Below are 22318 nucleotides of genomic sequence, written 5' to 3' on the forward strand. Positions count from 1 at the left end.
GAGGAAGACCCAGAGTTACCTCTGCTGCAGAAGATAAGTTCATAAGAGTTACCAGCCTCAGAAATTGCAGCCCAAATAAATGCTTCACAGAGTTCAAGAAGCAGACACATCTCAACATCATGTGAATAAGGCCTTCATGGTCAAATTGCAGCAAAGAAACCACTACTAAAGGACACCAATAAGAAGAGACTTGCTTGGGCCAAGAAACACAAGATATGGACATTAGACCGGTGGAAATCTGTCCTTTGGTCTGACGATTCCAAATTACAGAGTTTTGGTTCCAACCACCGTGTCTTTGTGAGACGTTGAGTAGGTGAATGGATGATCTCTGCATGTGTGGTTCCCACGTGAAGCATGGAGGAGAAGGTGTGGGGATACTTTGCTGGTGACACTGTCAGTGATTTATTTAGAATTGAAGGCACACTTAATCAGCATGGCTACCACAGCATTCTGCAGCGATACGCCATCCTTTCTGGTTTGCGCTTAGTGGGACTATCATTTGTTTTTCAACAGGACAATGACCCAACACACAGGCTTGTGTAAGGGCTATTTTACCAAGGAGAGTGATGGAGTGCTGCATCAGATGACCTGGCCTCCACAATCACCCGACCCCATTCGGCTGCATGGCATGGCCTTCATCAGAGAGTACAAAGAAATGATAATACAATGTCCTCTTTTGAACAGCTTTTTCCAATCAGCCCTGATTTGAAGAGGGAGTGGTTACAGAATGTCGTTTCTCTTTGCTTATTTGAGCTGTTCTTGCCATAATATAGACTTTGTCTTTTAACAAATAGGGCTAACTTATGTATACCACCCCTACCTTGTCACAACGCAACTCATTAAGAATGAATGAAATTCCACAATTTAACTTTTAACAAGGCACACCTGTTAATTGAAATGCATTCCAGGTGAATACCTCATGAAGCTGGTTGAGAGAATGCCAAGAGTGTGCAAAGCTGTCATAAAGGCAAAGGGTGGCTAAATATAAAATATATTTTATTTGTTTAACACTTTTGGTTACTACATGATTCCATATGTATTAGTTCATAGTTTGATGTCTTCAGTATTATTCTACAATGTGGAAAATTGTCTAAATAAAGAAAAACCCTTGAATGAGTAGGTGTGTCCAAACTTTTAACTAGTACTGTATATAGTCTATGGCACGTGCCAAACTCATTCCACGGAGGGCCTCCTATCTGCGGGTTTTCACTCCTCCCTTATACGTGATGATGAATTAAGGTCACTAATTAGCAAGGAACTCCCCTCACCTGGTTGTCTAGGTCTTCGTTTAAATGAAAAAACAAAAAACAGAAGACAGTAGGCCCTCAATGGAATGAGTTTGACACCCCTGGTTTATAGTGTGGAATCATGTCAGTCAGTGGTCAACATAAACGAATGTTCCACAGTTCCTCAAATTCACTTGAATAGGATTTGTGTTGATTGGCTATGCATGCGTGCGAGCGTGTCTGTCTATGACAGAGACTTGCTTATTTTTTTTGCCTACTCTCATTCGTAGGGGTGCCAAACAACAACAGCTGTCAAACTATCGGTCAAGGTTCGCCGTAATAAACCGTTTCCTATTAGAGAGAGAGATGACAGATGATCTGTGTGAGACTGTGAATGAGTGTGTGAGAGGAGGGGATGGAGAGGGGGATTTGTTAATGATTGTTAAATCCCTCTGGATTGGAGGGTAGGCAGAATAGGCTATAAACATCGATCTTGTGTATTTACCAAACAAATACACGCACATACCCGTGCGTAAATACGCGGAGACTGGTGCGCATTCGCATGCGGATCGGCTGCTTATTCGAGAATAATGTAGGCTACATCATATTCACCCTGAAATCATGAACTTCACAGCGACTGTGCGTCCCCTTTAAATGGCATGGCAGGTCAGCCAACACACCCAGGTATCACACTGGCCAGGGCGTGGCCCCGTATACGACAAGGCGTTTACGCATGCGTGAGCGAGAAAGTGCGTTTTAGGATGATTACTGGGGGCGAGCGAGCGAAAGAGATTATGTGGGCTGTACACAACTGTTGTTTTAATCCGCAGAGCGAAGAGATTTAGCAAAAAAACACGGGTTTCTCCCCTAGCAGCCATATTGTATGGACATTTGGTGGAAAAAGCAGTAGGAAAAAAACACTTTCAAGAAGACCTTTGCCAAGACTTTGAGATAGTTGATTTTCAACTCACTGGCTGGCGGTGGGATTCCGTTCAATAGCCAGCAGACCAGCTGGTTGACGAATTTCACAGATTGGGGATCGTATTATTTTTTTAAATTATAGATTACTATATTTATTTTTTTGCTTGTTTTATTAACAGTCGGCAAGATGAAGGACCGATTGGAACAACTCAAAGCTGTAAGTGGGGTCTGAGATATGTTACACAGAGGCACCTTTCATAGAGCTAGACAGATGTTATTACCTTCTGTGCAGCATGCAAATTACAAATGGTCTATGCAAAAAAACGAGTGTCAACAACTCGACACAACTGTTTTACCTCATTATTGGTCTTATTTGGTAGTGTACAAACTAGTCACCATCCTATCCGAAGGCCTGTGGTCGACTGACTATTTGATTACAAAATTAGTCGCCTGGATTTACAAATCAAGAAATGGCCTAAATGAGAGGCGATTCAAAGAGAATAGTTTAAGGTTGTATGAGCTGGATCAACTTGGATAGGTTTGTGCGGTCTGTCTCTTGGGGACATGTTTGTGTTCTCTGCGGTAGTCAGACAGTGGGGGTTGGGTTTGAGGACAAGGTAACGGGACCACAGGTGTCATACAGTGTGTCCTTGCGCGCTCCGGGATTGGAGAATGTGGGAGAAAGGTGCAACTGCATCCCGCAATTCGGGGCGTTCTTGCATGTGGGCATTCCTGCACCTGCAGGAACCCCTCTATATGTCTATTGGTACATTTTAAGCTATGACTCCAGTACATAGGCAGGGGCTCTACAGTACAGTAGGTGGTAATGCACGATAACGTTGGATGCCAACTGCCCATAAACTCCACAGAAGAAGACGTGAAGGCGACAATGGTAGCTAGCTATAGGTAGTACACACAAGTAGTGACCTTTGCCCCTGCCTGTCGGCCACTATTTTCCCGCAGTTCTGTTAACGATGGTGAGGGCAGGTATTTGGCGGGAGGGAGCGAAGGACACTGTGCTAGTTTAGCCAGCTAGTCCTAAGGAGGTCTCCGGTACACAGAAGGCGCAATGCGTGGGTGACACGTGTGCTAGCTAGTGAGCACATGGTGTCGTCCCCACCTCTCGCCTGCTGTGTACCGGAGTAGCTAGCATTTTTCTCCAGTACACAGCAGGCGGGAGGCGGGGGAGACACCGTGTGATAGCTAGCTAACTAGCTAGCACATGGTGTCGCTAACTAGTTAGCACATGGTGTCACTCCCGCCTGCTGTGCTAGGAGGAGGCGGGGGTGAACGGTACAGTATCCTTAACCCTGCTTGTTAGGCACTGTTTTCCCACAGTTCTGTTAACAATGGTGAGGGCAGGTGTTACAGGCTGACCACCGCTCGCATCGCAAAATAAATGTAGAAATCTATATTCAATTATTGCACCAACACTGCTCGCGTGCGCCAACGAGTGTCTGCGTTGCCAAGGGCTAACATTGAACCCAAACCGGTTGCACGCGTCCGCCATCGAGCATAAATGGGCTAAAATAGTTCTATTTGTGAAGCAGATCGCGCTGCATTGGTTATACCCACGTGGGTGACTGAAAGACGAACGAGGTCGTGGCGGTAATGCACCTAATTTATGAAAGTTGCCAATCGCAATATAAAGTCCAGAGAAGAAAAAGCCTAGGAGGAGGAGAGATGACTAGAAACGATTTGGTTGACCGTTTTATGTGTGGAATAATTGTCGGAGTAGAGGACCTTGTGCATTTCAGGTAAAATAACTCAATGTTTATATCCCAGGACAAATTAGCTAGCAACAGCAAGCTAGCTAAATAGGACAAATTAGCTAGCAAGTGCAAGCTAGCTAGCTAAATTGTCATAAAGGTTTAATGACTTTCGACCTGTCCCCAAATTAATGTAATTGGTTCAGAGTTTGTTTTGATATTTTAACCTGCGTGTCGTGATCGCGTTTGGTGTGAGGGGGACAAAATAAATGTGTGCACGCGCGCAGCCGGTTTGGGTTCCGTGTTAGGCAGGCAGGAGCGAATGACGCCAGCTAGCAAAGAGGACTCTGATACACGGCAGGCGGTGGTGCTCAAGCAGGAACCAATAGGATGTTCAAGGGGGGATGTGCTGTCACGTGACCTAGCTGCTTTTAGCAACACAACTATTTACACACTAGCGTTGCTGGCTATTAGCTTGCATAAAAACACAATAGTCCGCTGGAAGCCAGAAGTTAAATCAACTTCAATTTCAACTAATTCTGTCAATTGTCTGTAGGCTTGGTCCTTATGCAGGAGGGCTTTGAGGAAAAAAAACATCTAATGAAATTAAACAGCATTTCCTAGCAACACTATTTACATGCACTAGCACTGCTTTCAATGGTGTTGGGTTGTACAGTGGGAAGCCAGAAGATAAATACAATTCCATTTCAACGTATTGTGCCGGTGGGCAGGACTGTTGGTCATTATGACAAGGGGAATTTGAGACGATATCTAAAGGATCGTATTATTAAATTGACTTTCCAAACGTAGGTCTGCCATAAACCTGTTTTCTCTCTGCTTACCTCATTCCAAAATAAAAGTCCTGCACGTGCGCCATATGTGGACAAAAAAAAGAATAACTTTTATTTTGACATGAGGGAAGCAGACAGGAAGTTGGTCTACAACAGACCCATGTTTGGAAAGTATTTTTAATACAATCCTTTAGATATTTTGTCTCAAAGTCCCCCTGTTAACTTCTGTTTTCCCACAGACTACCTCAATTAGCCCGACTAACCGGTCTTTTTACAGTTTTTTATTTCTTTACTTATCTATTGTTCACCTAATACCTATTTTTTTTACTTAAAAATGGCACTGTTGGTTAGGGCCTGCAAGTAAGCATTTCACTAAAGTCTACACCTGTTGTATTCGGCGCACATAACAAATAAACTATGATTTTGATTGGAGACTGTCTTTGTGCAACCCAATACAATTCAAATCAATGCTAGTATATGTAAATACACCTTCGTTGCTAAAAGCACCTAGGCGGACGCGGTTGTAGGCTATTTAATTCCCACATCTATTTATACATCTGTTTCCTGTAAGTAAACTGCAGGTGTAACTGACACCTATACTAATTAACAGTCAGTACCGTCATGCAAGGCCTGTAATGGTGAGATTGTTCTACATCGCCGATCTCTTTCCACTATGTCTTTGGTCTGTCTACTCCTCTCTTGGAGTAGACCTACTAGCCTACAACCTGTATTGGGTATTTTAAGACATTATCTTGCTCAATAGCTTAGTTTCTAACACAAAATAACCAGGATGTTCTGTCCTGTTGAAGAATGTAAGGTTCCCCTTTGGGGGAGGCGTCAGGATCTGTTACCATGGCCACCCCTTACTGTTGGCCAAATATTTGCCATGTATAGTTTACCAATGCCCCGGAGCAGCAATTGACAATCTCGCAGGTACAATGGGTTTCTACCGGGAAGGGAAGTAAAGTCAAAATGGTGTGGCAGCTTGTTTAGGGATTTGTTTTTATGGGACGGCTATTTACATAAAACAAGACTGTGGCGGCAGTAGTAGACCTCTGCATGGTCTTCTCTCTGCTGTTTTCCTTAATGTTAACTTGGTGGGGCTATATTGTTGTTCATGCTTGGTGCATAATCAGGCCACCTGACTGGTGCAGTAGACAGGAGAACAGACTACAACAGGAAATGGAGGATAATGTCTCTGGAGTCTGGACACCATATTATATTCAGTCTGGTCTCTGTAGTAACTCGAGCTAGATCTCTCCATAGGTTGGCTTTTTTTTGTACAGCATTCTGAACTGAACTGTAAAGACCAGAGAGGTTTCAGACACGCATCCCTTGGGTACTCGGTGACACTCAAAGTAGTAGGTTGTCTCCCATAGTGTTGGGGAAATCCATTTGAATTCAATCACTTTTTGAAAGCATCCCTTTTAATCTAAACAACTTTCCATACGTTTGGCCATTGAAGAAGTGGTCAGAAAGTGGACTTTCTGACCGCTTCAGGAGATAAAGGTGCTCAAAGCTGACCTATTTTGCATACCCCAACACGACATCCATGTCTTCATCACTGGAAAATATAAACTAGAGTTTTTATTTGATAACGTCTTGATTATTTCACATTTATAAAAATGGACTTAAAAAAAATCTTTAATATCAATTATCTAAAAATGGCCTCATCCTGCCTCATGTCAACAGTACAGGCTGTTGGGGGAATGTTTTCTTGTCACACGCTAGCTCCAATAATACCAATTGAGCAACGTTTGAACGCCACACCTTGTAGAATCCATGCCCCGAAGAGTTCAGGCTGTTCTGGAGACAAAGGTACTAGATGGGTGTACCTAATAAACAGTCCCCTGAGTGAATGTTGTAGCTTAGACATCATCTGAGGTTTTTGTGTGGTGCCCGCAGTTGGTTGAGACACATGCTCTTGAATACAGGGTGGGTGTCATTTCAATCATAGAAATATACACCGAACAAAAATATAAACGCAACATGCAATCATTTCTTAGATTTGACTGAGTTACAGTTCATATAAGGAAATCAGTCAATTGAAATATTCATTAGGTCCTAATCTATCGATTTCATATGACTGGGAATACAGATATGCATCAGTTGGTCACAGGTACCTTTTTTTAAATAAAAATGTAAGGGGGCGTGGATCAGAAAACTAGTCAGTTTCTGGTGTGACCACCATTTGCCTCATGCAGCGACGTCATTCACATAGAGTTGATCAGGGTGATGATTGTAGAATGTTGTTCCACTCCTCTTCAATGGCTGTGCGAAGTTGCTGGATATTGGGGGGGAAACTGGAACACGTTGTCGTACAAGTCAATCCGGAGCACCCCAAACATCCACAATGGGTGACATGTCTGAGTATGCAAGCCATGGAAGAACTGGGACATTTTTAAGCTTCCTTGTGACATGGGGCTGTGCATGATCATGCTGAAACATGAGGTGATGGTGGCGGATGAATGGCACGACAATGGTCCTCAGGATCTCGTCATGTTATTTCTGTGCATTCAAATTGCCATCGATAAAATGCAATTGTCTTTGTTGTCTGTAGCTTACGCATGCACATACTATAACCCCACTGCCACCGTGGGGCACTCTCTTCACAACGTTGACATCAGCCAATCCGTTCGCCCACACAACGCCACACACGCTGTCCTACATCTGCCCGGTACAGTTGAAACCAGGATTCATCTGTGAAGAGCACACTTCTCCAGCGTGCCAGTGGCCATTGAAGGTGAGCATTTGCACACTGAAGTCGGTTACAACGCCAAACTACAGTCAGGTCAATACCCTGGTGAACTTGCAGATGATATTCCCTGAGACGTTTCTGACAGTTTGCTGAAATTTTTGGGTTGTGCAAACCCACAATTTCATCAGCTGTCTGGGTGGCTGGTCTCAGACCATACTGCAGGTGAAGACTGATGTCGAGGTCCTTGGCTGGCGTGGTTACACATGGTCTGCGGTTGTGAGGCTGGTTGGACGTACTGCCAAATTCTCTAAAACAACGTTGGAAGCAGCTTATGGTAGAGAAATTAACATTAAATTCCCTTGTAACGGGTCTAGTGGACATTCCTGCATGCTCCCTCATTCCTGCATGCTCCCTCAACTTGAGACATCTGTGGCATTGTGTTGTGACAAAACTGCACATTTTAGTGGCCTTTTAAAGTCCCCAGCACAAGGTGCACCTGTGTAATGATCATGCTGTTTAATCAGCTGCTTAATATGCCACACCTGTCAGGTGGATGGATTATCTTGACAAAGGAGAAATGCTCACTAACAGGGATGGAAACAAATTTGTGCACCAAATTTGAGAACATTTTGTGCATATGGAACATTTCTGGGATCTTTTATTTCAGCTCAGGAAACATGGGACCAACACTTTACATATTTCTATGATTTCAATAGGTTTCCTATGGAGGATTGACAGTATAATTTAAAACAACAGATATTCCCATTCATGTCAACATTGTTCTGATGTGTGTACCCTCCAACCATATTTGTGATACCATTTGAAAGTTGAAACGTCAATTTTAATACATTTATCTGCCAAAACATGACACGCACCCTTAGGCGACATGTATACCATTTATACTGTGTTACCGCACAGGAAGGAGGCTGCTGAGGGGAGAACGGCTCGAAATAATGGCCGAAATGTAGCGAATGGAATGTCACCAAACACATGGAAACCATGTATTTGATAACATTCCACCTATTACTCTCCAGCCATTACCATGAACCCATCATCCCCAATTAAGGTACCACCAACCTCCTGTGGTATGCCGGGGTATTTAGAAAATACTGACGGGAGGTGTTTGTGGGTAAGTTCTACGCCACTACTTATAACTAACGGCAAGTTAAGTATAACTATAAGAAATCTAAGATGTGTCAAATAAATCATATCTAGCTCAGGGCTCCAGCTATGCATTTGGTTTGCTAACTTGCTATCTAAGGGACTAGATGTCAAGATCAAGCTTTTGGGTTACAGCAGACATTGAATTGCCTCCTGGATCAAGATCCCTGTTGCCTAAATAGTTTTGTACATATAACATAAAATATGTGTGTGTGTGTTTGTGTGTATGTATATATAATTATTTATTTTAGTAGTGCCCCTTGTGTGGTACAGTAACTGTATAAAAATCTGTCTCCCACATTTTGGATATCGCCCACCCCTACCCATCATTTCTGTATTCAAGACCATGTTGTGTCTCAGCTGATGGCAGGCACAACACACACCTCGACATGATGTAAAATAACGTCTAAGCTATGAAAATGATATCAACATTACGCATTTTTAAATAATTGACGTTTAAGGTTAAAAAAAACCAGAATATATTATACTTTTTTTAAAATTCCTGAAATTATAAAATAATTTGATAACCCTGTTTCTAAGCTTTTAAATATCTCAACCGTTTGTCTTTTCCAATGATAAAGACATGGATGTCTCATGGTGAGGTATGAAAAACTTTGAGCACTTTTAACTCTTGAATATTAAAGTTTTATTTACAGATTTACTGCAAGATGTGAATTGCTATGCCACAATGTTTGCTCTTCAAATTATGTGTTTTATTCAAACTGAAAAATGAACTAAATAGTCAATTCTCTTTTTTATTTTAATTTTTTTTCCTTCAGGTTTTTGCTCTCAAAATCATTGTTTTTTTAAAATAGAAAATCCGATTTTTTTAAAATATTTTTTTTCTAGGTCCACAATGCTTAAACTACATCAGGAGACCACTTTTGATGTCTGGGAAAAATCTGAGATTTTGTGCACACCTAGCAAGGGGCTTCTCTTTAGCTGTGTTTTTGTATCATACATGTGATGGTAGAGTTTGCAAATCAAATACCCACTGGATTGATGAATAATCGTGATATCATTCTGCCAGGTAAACAGGCTACTTTGTCGTTAACATGCTGGTTTTTGGGAACGCCTTTCCATCTACCAGAAGAATAAGCATCATCGCTAACGGCCACACAAAGTGCTAGACGTGCGCACCACACACACATACAGATGGGTATTCTCATTGCCTCCTCAGAAAGTTGCTGGTGTGTCCAAACTTTTGACTGGTACTGTATGTCTCGAGTTGCATATTCAGAATCCTCTCAAGGGCACGTGGAGTCATAAATCACAAGATGAGTTGAGAAGGTCCTATAACCGACAGATGACTAAAGAGAGATTGAGACACCTTGTAACCGAGTGGTCTCCGTGTTAAATTGACACACTTCATCACAACCCCCTCTCTTTCACACCTTTTATTCCCCCTCTTGTTTTTGCTAAATGAGAGACTGAGTGAGTACACAGGAAGGAAAAGAGCGCATAGTCTTATCTCACTACCGCAGCATTACCACTGTAAGAGCGTGAGACTATTTGTGTGTCTGTGTCCAACCTAGGCATGCGAGTGTCCATAAGTATGTCTTTACATGTATGGAGCTTTTGCTAGTGTAAATCATGAGTGAATCTTTATACCCCCCCTTTGTCTCATGTTAAAAAATACCCTGGTAAATTTAATCCCCTACCAAAAATCCTTATCTTGGAAGCGCTCTCCTTTCCAGTTTTATGATTTAAAAAATGCTGTATTTGGTGTGTCCAACCTGTATGCAGTGTGACTGACGGGAATCAGCTGACTCCGAGACCTTGAACTCAGCTGATGCATTTGTGGAATGAGTGAGCAAGGGGGAGGGAGGGACTGGAGATGAGGAGGAAAACAAGAGGTGGCACATCTTTGTCTTGACTTTGATCTGGCTTTTTGACAAGGAACGTGTAGCACTCAGACTTTGGACTCTCGTCATACAGTAGCACTCTAAGACAAACACGGACGTTCACTCTGACAGTTTAGCTGTTAGCTGAGGGGGGAAAAAAGACAACATGCAGAGAGGTGTAGACTGAATTTTGCAATGGTAAAGTTGACTTTTTTCAACGGTATAGAGGAGACTTGAGTCAAATTTGAAGTAAATTGTAATACAGACCTTCCAGGCTACAGGTAGCTAATCATGTCAAAATGAAAAGGCTAATAGCACCAGAAGCTAAACATGCTGGTGTTATAGCCCTAGTGGCTAACAGCGGCTGAAAGCATGGTGGCTAAAGAGCAAATGCCTAAAAAGCATGTTGGATTACAGGCAAAGGCCTATAGAGCAAAAGCTAATAGCAAGTGATGCTTCCTGAATCACAAGACTATATAGTCCAGTGGTTCTTAACCTTGTTGGAGGTACTGACCCCCACCAGTTTCATATGCGCATTCACCGAACCCTTCTTAATTGGAAAAATGGCTCTCTTCACCTTGAATTCAGCGAGCGTTGTGTTCTTGTATTGTCCATCTCCATGCAGCTTAAGGAAGTGTTCTCTTAGTTTTGCCGGTGCTAGACTAGAATTGCTCAACTTGGCATTGCAAATCATGCAGTTAGGACGCTGACTCTCATCACGTTCCGTTATACATGTGAATCCATATTGTACATATTCGTCCGACCACTTTCTTTTTTTGCTCAACATAGTTAGTATGAAGGGATTAAAATATTAAGAAAGAAATCACACGACGTACCATCACGACAGTCACAATTCGACTACTGAGCGCGCCAAATTCCCTGCAGCACAGATAGGCCAAGCGATGTTGCGTGATCACCTGCAGCCAATGATGGCCAAGCGGGGCGTGTCATCACGAATCATATGAGTCGGGTGTGTGTCTTGACCTCCGCCGAACCCCTGGGGTTCGATCGAACCCAGGTTAAGAACCACTGATATAGTCATTCTGAGTTACATTTTACATGCATCATAACATGTTGGTTGACATGAAACGGATAACCCCTTTAAATGAACACTGAGTGGACTTCAGACTAATGCTACTTGGTAATAATATCCAGTACAGAGTAGTGTTGCACGGTGTACTGGTACCACGGTACCAAAACGTCTCATACGATACTACCAACATCAGTTTAAAAAAAAAATTAATTTTAGCCGTGATGGTGAGCGGGGATCCAGACCCTGATGAGTCTACTGTTCTGTTAGGTTTGTACATTTGTTACATTGGAGCAGCGAGTAATGTTGATACATTTCATGGCCTGTTGTAATCGAGAGCACAGAATGGAGCAGGCATGCTCACAATAGTACCCGCAAAACACCAGTCTCAACGTCAACAGTGACGAGGCAACTCCGGGATGCTGGCCTTCTAGGCAGAGTTCCTCTGTCCAGAGTCTGTGTTCTTTTGCCCATCTTAATCTCTTATTTTTATTGGCCACTCTGAGATATGGCTTTTTCTTTGCAACTCTGCCTAAAAGGCCAGCATCCCGGAGTCACCTGTTGACGTTGAGACTGGTGTTTTGCGGGTACTATTTAATGAAGCTGCCATTTGACGACTTGTGAGTCGTCTGTTTCTCAAACTAGACACTAATGTACTTGTTCTCTTGCTCAGTTGTGCACCGGGGCCCCCCACTCCTCTTTCTATTCTGGTTAGAGACAGTTTGCGCTGTTCTGTGAAGGGAGTAGTACACAGCGTTGTATGAGATCTTCAGTTTCTTGGCGATTTGTCGCATGGAATAGCCTAAGAACAAAAATAGACTGACGAGTTTCAGAAGAAAGTTCTTTGTTTCTGGCCATTTTGAGCCTGTAATCGATCCCACAAATGCTGATGCTCCAGATACTCAACTAGTCTAAAGATGGCCAGTTTTATTGCTTCTTTAATCAGAACAACAGTTTTCAGCTGTGCTAACATAATTGCAAAAGGGTTTTCTATTGATCAATTCGCCTTTTAAAATGATAAACTTGGATTAGTAACACAACGTGCCATTGGAACACAGGAGTGATGGTTGCTGATAATGAGCCTCTGTACGCCTATGTAGATATTCCATTAAAAATCAGCCGTTTCCAGCTACAAGTCATTTACAACATTAACAATGTCTACACTGTATTTCTGATCAATTTGATGGTATTTTAATTGACAAAAATGTGGTTTTCTTTCAAAAACAAAGACATTTCTAAGTGACCCCAAACTTTGGGTGTGTGTGTGTGTGTGTACATACTCTGCATGTACAAAACACCTTCCTAATATTGAATTGCACCCCCTTTTGCCCTCAGAACAGTCTCAATTCGTTGGGGCATGGACTGTACAAGGTGTCAAAAGCGTTCCACAGGGACGCTGGCCCGTGTTGACTCCAATGCTTCCCACTTTTGTGTCAAGTTGACTAGATGACCCTTTGGGTGGTGGGCCATTCTTGATAGACACAGGGAATTGTTGAGCGTTCAAAGAAACAGCAGTGTTGCAGATCTTGACACACTCAAACCAGTACTCCTGGCACCTACTACCACACCCTGTTCAAAGGCACTTAAATATTATGTCTTGCCCCCACCCCCCCTTCAGGTCAGCTGACGATACAGACATGGTGGTGTTATGTATGTTTTACTCGTTTATCTGACGTTTATTCATGCAGGAGAGGTCAGCTAAAAACTGGTTCTGTTTCCTCCTCAGCCCTCCTCGCCCTTCTCAGTGTCGGTATCACCAAGCCTTGTGGTCTCTGTACTTAGGCTGCTGTACGTTCTCTATTTACAGTTATGACGTCAGTGTGCATATGCGGTTGATCCACTGTGTTGGAATACAGTACGTAATCTACTCATGCTGCCTTCTGCTTTTCCTCATAGACATGCGACAATGACGATGAGGAAGTGGAAATTGCTATTGACAATGCAGCTTTTATGGATGAGTTCTTTTCTCAGGTGAGTGTGTTTTTGCAGTGGTGTGTGTGTGTGTGTGTGTGTGGTGTGTGTGTGTGTGTGTGTAACTGTATTTTTTTTCACTCTGTTTCAGATCGAGGACATCAGGAACAGTATTGATAAGATTGATGAGAATGTCTCTGAAGTCAAGAAGCTCTACTCAGTCATACTGTCTGCCCCCACATCAGACCAGAGTAAAACATACTGCCTCTGCAACTCTCTATGCCCCCCACCCCACCCCATCTTTTCTACCTGTTATTGTCAGTGTGTCTGTTTTCATTTGTGTTTTTTCCTCCAGAAACGCAGGATGACTTGGAGGCTGTCACCAACGACATCAAGAAGATGGCTAACAACGCCCGCAACAAACTCAAAAGTAAGACCCTCACACATAATACGACACACAGACTAAATGCTGATTGGTTAATTCGGGTATGCGTGAATACTGATTGGTGAATCATGTTGATTGGTTCTCAGCCATCGAGAGGAATCTGGAGTCTGAGGAAGAGGAGAGGATTTCAGCCGACATGCGGATACGCAAATCACAGGTCAGCTTCCGAAAGTTCTCCCCTAAGCCTTTACGTAACCCTGTGCCTAACCGTCATTGTTACCATAGAACTGAATAACTATTGGATTGTTATAGCTTGTGGCCCTGTCTGTTTCATGTCCTCCCAGCATGCAGTGCTGTCCAGGAAGTTTGTGGACGTGATGACCAAGTACAATGAGGCACAGCTGGACTTCAGGGAGAGGAGTAAAGGACGCATCCAGAGACAGCTAGAGATCAGTGAGTTACCCACAGTCTTTCACACTGTTTTATATGCACACAACTGGACCATAAACTCATGTATGTACTAAAATGATCCTCTGTTTCTCAGCTGGCAAAGCTACGACAGACGAGGAGCTTGAAGAGATGTTAGAAGGTGGAAACTCGGCCGTTTTCACTTCAGGGGTAAGAAATTGTGTGTGTGTGTGTGCCCGCGCGTGCGTGTACTAACGGTCTCCTCTCTTTAGATCATGGACTCTGGGATCTCGAAGCAGGCTCTCAGTGAGATCGAGGCGCGACACAAAGACATTGTGCGTCTGGAAAGCAGCATCAAAGAGCTACATGACATGTTCGTAGACATCGCCATGCTAGTGGAGAGCCAGGTACACTCCTCCTGCCTCAGCCATCTATTCAGTCATCCATCCATCATTATTTCAGATCTCTACCCTACATTTTAACCCTACTGTGTCTAACGTTGTTTCTCCTGTTCGCTCCCTCTTTCTCTGTCTGCCTCTGTCTGTCAACCATTCTGTGTTTCCCTTCTCTTTCCCAGGAACCTCTCCCTTTCTCCTGGTCGTTCTCTTTTCCTTCCCCCCGCTTCTTCTGCGCTGCTTTCCTTTATCCGTGTTTTGGGGACAGAGTTCCCCTTGTTTCTGTGTCCATCTCTCTCCCTCCCATAACTCATTCATCTTCAGTACGAGTCTCCATTCTTAGTAAGAGTCACATTTGACATAGCCACATTGGAATCGACACAACCCCATACTGTATAGTCACCACAGCTACATATAATCTATGTAACCACATGTATCTTGTTGGTTATCCTATGCTGTCTGAGGGGAAGTCGTGTGCAAGGTAAGCGTCTTACCACTTCCTAACATATTCCTCTTTGTGATGTCGTGTTTGTGTCTGTGTCTGATCCTCTCTGTTACCACGGGGAGTCGAATAGATAGTCCTCCTTTCTTATTGTTTATTTTTTCTACGTCTGTATACTCACTGTGTGTGTTTGTCTGTTTCAGGGTGACATTGTAAACAATATAGAAGCTCAAGTTTGTAAAGCGCAGGACCACATAGCAGTGGCTAAGACTGAGACCAAAAAAGCCATCAGGTACCAGAGCAAAGCACGCAAGGTACTGCACTCCATCCAACACTGTCTACCAACACCCTGATATTAATCAAGTAAACCCATCTACTAACTACCTTAACCTAAATCTACTGCGGTACCTGTCCCTGTTTCTAGGAAGCTTCTTTACAGTATGCAGCAATTTCTGAAGCACATCAACATTTTCACACACCTTCACATTAATAAACCCACGTACATAACCACCACCCCTCACACACTGTTGATCACGCACACACCACCGTAAAACAATCTACGTTTGTCGTCTTTTCTGCTCTTCTCTGCACCCGTCTCTCTCTGTCACTTCCTCTGCATATCTCTTTCCTGCAATATCCTGCCCTCTGCCAGGGCGGAATGATTGAAAGGATTGAGAGCAACATGGACCAATCGGTGGGCTTCGTGGAGCGGGCGGTAGCTGACACTAAGAAAGCCGCCAAGTTTCAGCAGGAGGCCCGTCGTGTGAGTGGCTGTAGAAAGGCCCAAGTCCCACCCCCTGGCCTCTCCTCCTGCTCCGTTGACCAGCCTCTATTGGGCTGGCACCCTGGTACCCAACGATCCCCATCCCAAACCTTGAAACCTCCTTCTCCAGATCTGGACCAATACCCCTCAACAGAGGACACACACACCTCTTTCTCCTTCTCTCTCTTCATTTTCTGCTTTATTTAACTTGTTAAGTCAGTTAAGAACAAATTATTATTTACAATGACGGCTTACCCCAGCCAAACCCTAACGATGCTGACCTATGGGACTCCCAATCACGGCCGGTTGTGTGATACAGCCTGGAATCGAGCCAGGGTCTGTAGTGATGCTTCTAGCACTGAGATGCGGTGCCTCAAACTGCTGCGCCACTCGGGAGCCCTTGATTTGGTGGTTGATTGTAGATGTGCGTGTTTTAGAGTGATTTATGGTCACTTTATGTAACATTTTGCTCTGAGTCATGCATGCATGTATGTAGGTTTTAGGATGTTTACATTTTTTTAAAGAGGTGTTTGTTGTTGCTTTGTTCTTTAAATTGTTATTAAGGTTGTTGCCCACAATAAATGGTCTTCATAGCAGACACTTAATTGTTCCCCACAGAAAACGGTGATAATAGTGGCAGTTGTGATTATCGTGCTGGCCATAGTGGCTCTGATTATTGGGTTGTCGGTGGGATTGAAGAAATGAGACGTGTGTGAATAAGAGTTGTGTAAAGGGTGAGTAAAGTTGGAGGAACTCTGGAGTGTTACAGTGGGTGTAGTGGGATCTGGAACTTTGGCCACGTTTTACATTTTCCTTGCCCTCGGCTGTGTGTGTGTGTGTGTGTGTGTGTGTTAAGGTGGTAAAACGTGTATGTGTTCATGCTCCTTGGTCTGTTTATGGGGTGCATTTGTACTATCTCTGGGTACTGCATGTCTTATTAGGAGTTCCTGCTAAGCATACCACAAGTGCACTTGTTGCCTATGGTAAGGGCTGGGTCCATAGAAATTACATTATTTAGCTCTATGGCCTGGTCACTGATTGGCACTGTGTGTGTCCGTCTCGATGGTGTCTTTGGGCTGTGTGGGATTGTATATGTGGGTTTCAGTTTCTCATTGGGGTCTTTGGGCTGTGTAGTGTGTCCTGTTTGACTATAAAAGTGATGATTCACTGTGTTATGATGGGCGGGATCCTCATTTGCTGTCAATCACTGACTCGTATCGGACAATAAAAGCTCTGCATACTCTGCATCAAAGAGCCTCCATTGGTCAGAATGACCTGATGATGGCTGACTGCATGATATTCCCGCCCAGCATGTTAAGAGCTTCATTTCCCTCAGTACCTCTGTCTAACACCATCTCATTTGTTACCGTAAATACTGATGTATTTGTTCTCCCCTTTTTTTCCCTCCGCCTCTGTAGAAGACAATCATTATAGCAGTGGTCTGTGCTGTGCTCGCTGTCCTCATCCTCGCCATCATCCTATCACAGACAGTGGGGTAATAGAGGGACCACGCCCCCTAACCTCACCCTCTTCATTCATCTTCATCATCACCCAATCTTACCCTCCTCCAGCTGTGAAGCCAAAGAGGGGGATGAAGACTCAACCTATCCCTCCCCTTTCCCTTGGACACTCCCCCTCTCTTACTGTAACTATAGAAAAAGGCCCAGCCAGTGGGACGTCCTAGTTGGAGCAGGCTGGTGTCCCCCTTGAGGTGGCTGAGAGGATGAGCATCAGGTGGGAGAGAAACAAGGGGACCAAAGCTGAGACTGGTTATTAGCCCCTGATAAAGCTAAACAAAAAAAGGGAATCTGAAGAAGTGGAAATCTTCACCCTCACACAAAACTAAATGGACACCATGCAACATTTCATTGAAGTTCTCTGAACTGCCTTCTATTTTTCCTAGAATGTCAATAATTTGATTGATCTTGATCCAAACTTATGGGAATCTGACACTCCTTTCCCCATTGCAAAAACCTCCATCCACTTAATGTACCCCCGCCACCACCCTTGCCTTGTTGTCTTGCCATTTATGAACCTCCAAGCTGAAAAGTAGCATCCTCCAGCTCACAGAGGAATGGTGCATTGTTTAACTCACCTATGATTCTTGTGTTAAGGAGAGACACGAGTGGATTTCACTTCAGTCTATGTGAAAGCAATGACTCTGTGCATGTTTGATGCCACTTGAATAGTTTAAAAAAATCCTAAAGCACACCTTACCTCTGAGCGTTTGGGAGAGATCTTCGTATAACATCTGATTTGCTTCTTATGCCTTCCTTTACAGTCTGTCCAATCAAATTAATTTCATGCACCCCACACCTCAGATGCGGTAGCCAATGACGAGGCTCTAAATGGGACATTGAGGGTCTGGAAATTCAAGCTGAACATTTGAAGATCGTTTTTTAATTGTATTTTTAAATGTAATCTTCACTGTAGTATTATGATGGATTCCAGAGATTTTAATGAAGGAATAAAATATTTAGATTTGTAATGGTTTGGTTGAGACTGCTTTGTTTTCCTATGTTTTGTGATTCATGTTGCTGAAATCTGCACTGTGCAAGACTGAGTTAGCAGACATGGCACGTCTGAGTGAGTCAATGTGGGTTAGTTTTTGGCTTGTGTGAGTGAATCTTGTTTGACTTTAAGTGCATGTGTTTCTCTGAAGAAATGTGTATTTATGGTGATAGGTAATTATCAATCTGCTGTATTGTAATACAGCAAGTGGCTGTATTAGGCTGCAATGGCTGCACCTAGAGCAGGGATCATAAATTTAGAATTAGCTGTGGGCTGTTTTTCTTGAGCGGATGGTCAGGGAGCAGTAACATAATTATTAATCATTTGTAGACTGCAAATTGAACGCAAGAAGCCCAAACACGTTTTTTTTTCTCTGAATATGGGGGGCCAAATAAAATCACCCACAGGCCAAATTTGGCCAGGGGGCTGCTAGTTGGGGAACCCTGACCTAGAGTCTGGGTTAAAGGTACTGTGAAGCCAAGAGCAGGTGTGTGTGTGTGTGTGTGTGTGTGTGTCTCTCTCTCTCTCTCAAAAACAGGCCATACTGACCCAGACACACCCTCCCCCCTGCTCTCCCCTGTTAACATGGTCCTTTCGTCCATCCTATGGGATGGCTGGAAAATGGGTTACTGTCTCCTTCCATTGGAGTTGTGATGAGATGTTTACAGTCCTATCTACCTTGTTTTGCAGAGTAATGTATATTACTGATGATTTAAAATTTCAGTCAAAAGTTTTAGAACACCTACTCATTCAAGGGTTTTACTTTATTTTTAATATTTTCTACATTGTAGAATAATAGTGAAGACAACATGTATTAACTAAAGAAGTGTTAAACAAATCTAAATATATTTGAGAATCTAATAGCCACCCTTTGCCTTGATGACAGCTTTGCACACTCTTGGCATTCTCTCAACCAGCTTCACCTGGAATGCTTTTCCAACAGTCTTGAAGGGGTTCCCACATATGCTGAGCACTTGTTGGCTGCTTTTCCTTCACTCTGTGGTCAGACTCATCCCAAACCATCTAAATTGGGTTGAGGTTGGGTGATTGTGGAGGTCTGGTCATCTGATACAGCACTCCATTACTCTCCTTCTTGGTAAAATATCCCTTACACAGCCTGGAGGTGTGTTGGGTCATTGTCCTGTTGAAAAACTAATTCTAGTCCCACTAAGACCAAACCAGATGGAATGGCATATTGCTGCAGAATGCTGTGGTAGCCATGCTGGTTAAGTGTCCCTTGAATTCGAAATAAATCGCAGACTGTGTCACCAGCAAAGCACCCCTACACCATAACACCTCCTCCATGCCTAACGGTGGGAAATACACATGCGGAGAGCAGCCGTTCACCCACACTGCATCTCACAAAGACACAGCGGTTGGAGCCAAAAATCTCCAATTTGGACTCCAGACCAAAGGACAAATTTCCACTGGTCTAATGTCCATTGCTCGTGTTTCTTGGCCCAAGCAAGTCTCTTCTTATTATTAGTATCCTTTAGTAGTGGTTTCTTTGCAGCAATTTGACCATGAGGGCCTGATTCACAGTCTCCTCTGAACAGTTGATGTTGATGTGTCTGTTACTTGAACTCTGAAGCATTTATTTGGGCTGCAATTTCTGAGGCTGGTAACTCTAATGAACTTATCCATGCAGCAGAGGTAACTCTGGGTCTTCCATTCCTGTGGCGGTCCTCATGAGAGCCAGTTTCATCATAGTGCTTGGTGGTTTTTGCGACTGGACTTGAAGAAACTTTAAAAGTTGTTAATGTTCCGCATTGACTGACCTTCATGTGTTAGTAATGATGGACTGTTGTTTCTCTTTGCTTATTTGAGCTTTTCTTGCCATAATATGGTATTTTACCTAATATGGCTACCTTCTGTATACCCTCTACCTTGACACAACTGATTGGCTCAAATGCATTAAGGAAAGAAATTCCACAAATTAACTTTTAAGAAGGCACACCTGTTAATTGAAATGCATTCCAGGTGACTACCTCATGAAGCTGGTTGAGAGAATGCCAAGAGTGTGCAAAGCTGTCAGCAAGGGAAAGTGTGGCTATTTGAAGAATCTCAAATATAAAATATATTTGTTTAACACTTTTTTTTGGTTACTACATGATTCCATATGTGTTATTTCACAGTTTTGATGTCTTCCCTATTATTCTACAATGTAGAAAATAGTAAAAAATAAAGAAAAGCCCTTGAATAAGTAGGTGTTCTCAAACTTTGGACCGGTAGTGTATACTGTAGGTTGTATTTAACGAATCAGTTATACTTTAAGCGTTTTTGATTAAGTCCAATAGGGACCAGCAATCCGTTCTGTTATATTTTAACTGTGCTATGATGGGTTCCTATCCTCTTTTTTTCCCCCTTCCGTTTCTCACTTCTTTTGCTCTGCTGTTCTTTTGAATCTGCAGAAGAAGATGATGATCACATTGTGCTGTGCCATTATCGGGATCGTTGGGTTTTCCTATTTGTATAGTTTCTTCTCATAGAGGTTTACAACAGGTAAAGGACACACACACAGGTTATCCATCTAGCGCAATTTAGATTATGGTCCACATGACTATCAATGGAAAACTGTCTGTTTCCTCTCTCTTTTTTCATTAAATTTTTCCTTTCCCTTGCTTTCAGATGAACAGAAGAATGTCCTGTGTTTCCCATATAACCTTTTTGACGGCTGTCCGTTTCTTCATTAATACTCTAATCGAAAAATAAATGTAAAAATAACCTTTGACGACTTAACTCAGCCTCCCATGCTCCCTGACCTGGTTCTCTCTGTCCTCTTGCTGTAGGAAAATGTCATTGTTTTTTAAATGTGTATTTATTTAGCTCACTGCTTCAATTTCTCATTCAGATGACTTATGTGATATTCCATCCTAGGACTGTAATGAAAATCCCGTAGACCTATGAACTGAGATTGGCGCCCCTGGCGATGACAGTAGGACGTTGTAGGAGTATCATCTGTATGCAAAATACGTTGGGAGTATATTTGGTTAAAGGTATCAATGAAATATGTGCATAATAAAATATGGATTATATATTTTAGCACACAATTCCAAGTTATAAATACACATGGTCAAAATCCTTAATTTCCCCAGGCATGTCTTTTATTGAATGTGTATTTGTTTCGTAAGGTTGTATATATGTGGTTGTCAGTCATACAATGTTGTTTCACGGTATGCTGTGTCATGTATTGTGCTGAATTGTTAGTGATGGTATTTTCAGTGATGAGCGGTTTCAGTCATTCAGTGTGGTTGTGGGTCAGCCTAGTAAAACCTGTTACGTAATAAAATATTGTGTGCATAGTATTAGTGCGCCTCTTGTCTTTGATTCTCTCTTTGTTCTCATCTGAAATAATATGGATTTTTTTTTCCGTTGGCAGGTGCTATTCAGACGAGTTGAATGGGACGAGTTGAACGGGACAACTATTGTCCCCTTGTCCTTTAATCAATCGGTCTTTACTGGGAGTCTTCAGTCTCACTATAGTCAGAGTCCGATATGATTGGTTTATGTACGTAAATTGTTCCCTATACTGGTCTGATGATAGGCTCTCTTGTTGACCCAATTTGGACACTCCAGCGAATAGATGTTTTGCCTACGTCAGTGGTCTCTACAGCCATAGGTTTATACACCACGTGGGCTCCGCCTGTTTCTCGGAATGACATTACTTTTGCCCAATCACAACATTCGTATGTTGATTTATCAATTTACTATTGGAGGTCAGTGTAAATTGGAGGCGGATCGTTCTCTTTCGGGAAGGGGTGTGCGTGTGAGGGGATTCGATTCATCTGTCCCGGGCGTCCAGGTAGACGTGTTTTGCACGGATGAACGTTGATTACATTCGTTTTGGAACCGGGCTGCTCCCGGGCGTGAGCAAGGAGCCCCGTTCAAAACGTGCTCAAAATAAACGTCAGGTAATTAGCACGTGGAGTAATAAGTAGGATTGACTTAGATAAAAACGCTTTATCTGCGTTCCCAATCAACATTCTAACATATATTTAATGGAAAGGAGATGTGGTATGTTTCTGAACAGAGCACCATGCTGCCTGGTTGACAACATGACCGAGCGGCGCAGAGTACTGTTCCATTTGAGAGTGCGCTCCACCCTCACCGCTTTTGCCCGTTG

At 43.0% G+C, this 22318-nt stretch overlaps 1 protein-coding gene across 6 annotated transcripts; it reads left to right on the plus strand.

Moving 5' to 3' along the window:
* The first annotated feature begins 1948 nt into the window (after positions 1-1948).
* Positions 1949-21500, plus strand: stx3b (syntaxin 3b). Of its 6 annotated transcripts, XM_029729221.1 has the most exons (11): positions 2956-3039; positions 13277-13351; positions 13443-13542; positions 13647-13721; positions 13823-13893; positions 14021-14129; positions 14221-14294; positions 14357-14491; positions 15574-15684; positions 20607-20697; positions 20824-21500. In XM_029729221.1, exons 1-10 carry the CDS (start codon positions 2974-2976, stop codon positions 20682-20684), a joined length of 894 nt encoding a protein of 297 aa, XP_029585081.1. In that variant the 5' UTR covers positions 2956-2973; the 3' UTR covers positions 20685-20697; positions 20824-21500. The 6 variants fall into 6 exon arrangements, 5 of the variants coding, with proteins under 5 accessions (XP_029585069.1, XP_029585081.1, XP_029585073.1 ...); XR_003871340.1 differs by lacking the exons at positions 15574-15684; positions 20607-20697; positions 20824-21500 and adding exons at positions 14662-14960; positions 15125-15208 and having other exon boundaries at positions 2959-3039; XM_029729213.1 differs by lacking the exons at positions 15574-15684; positions 20607-20697; positions 20824-21500 and adding exons at positions 15125-15235; positions 17103-18172 and having other exon boundaries at positions 2959-3039.
* The last annotated feature ends 818 nt before the right edge of the window (positions 21501-22318 follow it).

This window comes from Salmo trutta, chromosome 3 (genome assembly GCF_901001165.1).
Source record: "Salmo trutta chromosome 3, fSalTru1.1, whole genome shotgun sequence".
NCBI classification, from domain to species: domain Eukaryota; kingdom Metazoa; phylum Chordata; class Actinopteri; order Salmoniformes; family Salmonidae; genus Salmo; species Salmo trutta.

What these genes read in the sequence shown, in the direction of transcription:
- stx3b (XM_029729209.1), top strand. Translation starts at nt 2,335, where the DNA reads ATGAAGGACCGATTGGAACAACTCAAAGCT. An exon ending in TGCCCCCACATCAGACCAGA is followed by an intron (nt 13,543 to 13,646) that starts GTAAAACATACT and finishes TTTTTCCTCCAG; the next exon opens with AAACGCAGGATGACTTGGAG. An exon ending in CGGCCGTTTTCACTTCAGGG is followed by an intron (nt 14,295 to 14,356) that starts GTAAGAAATTGT and finishes TCCTCTCTTTAG; the next exon opens with ATCATGGACTCTGGGATCTC.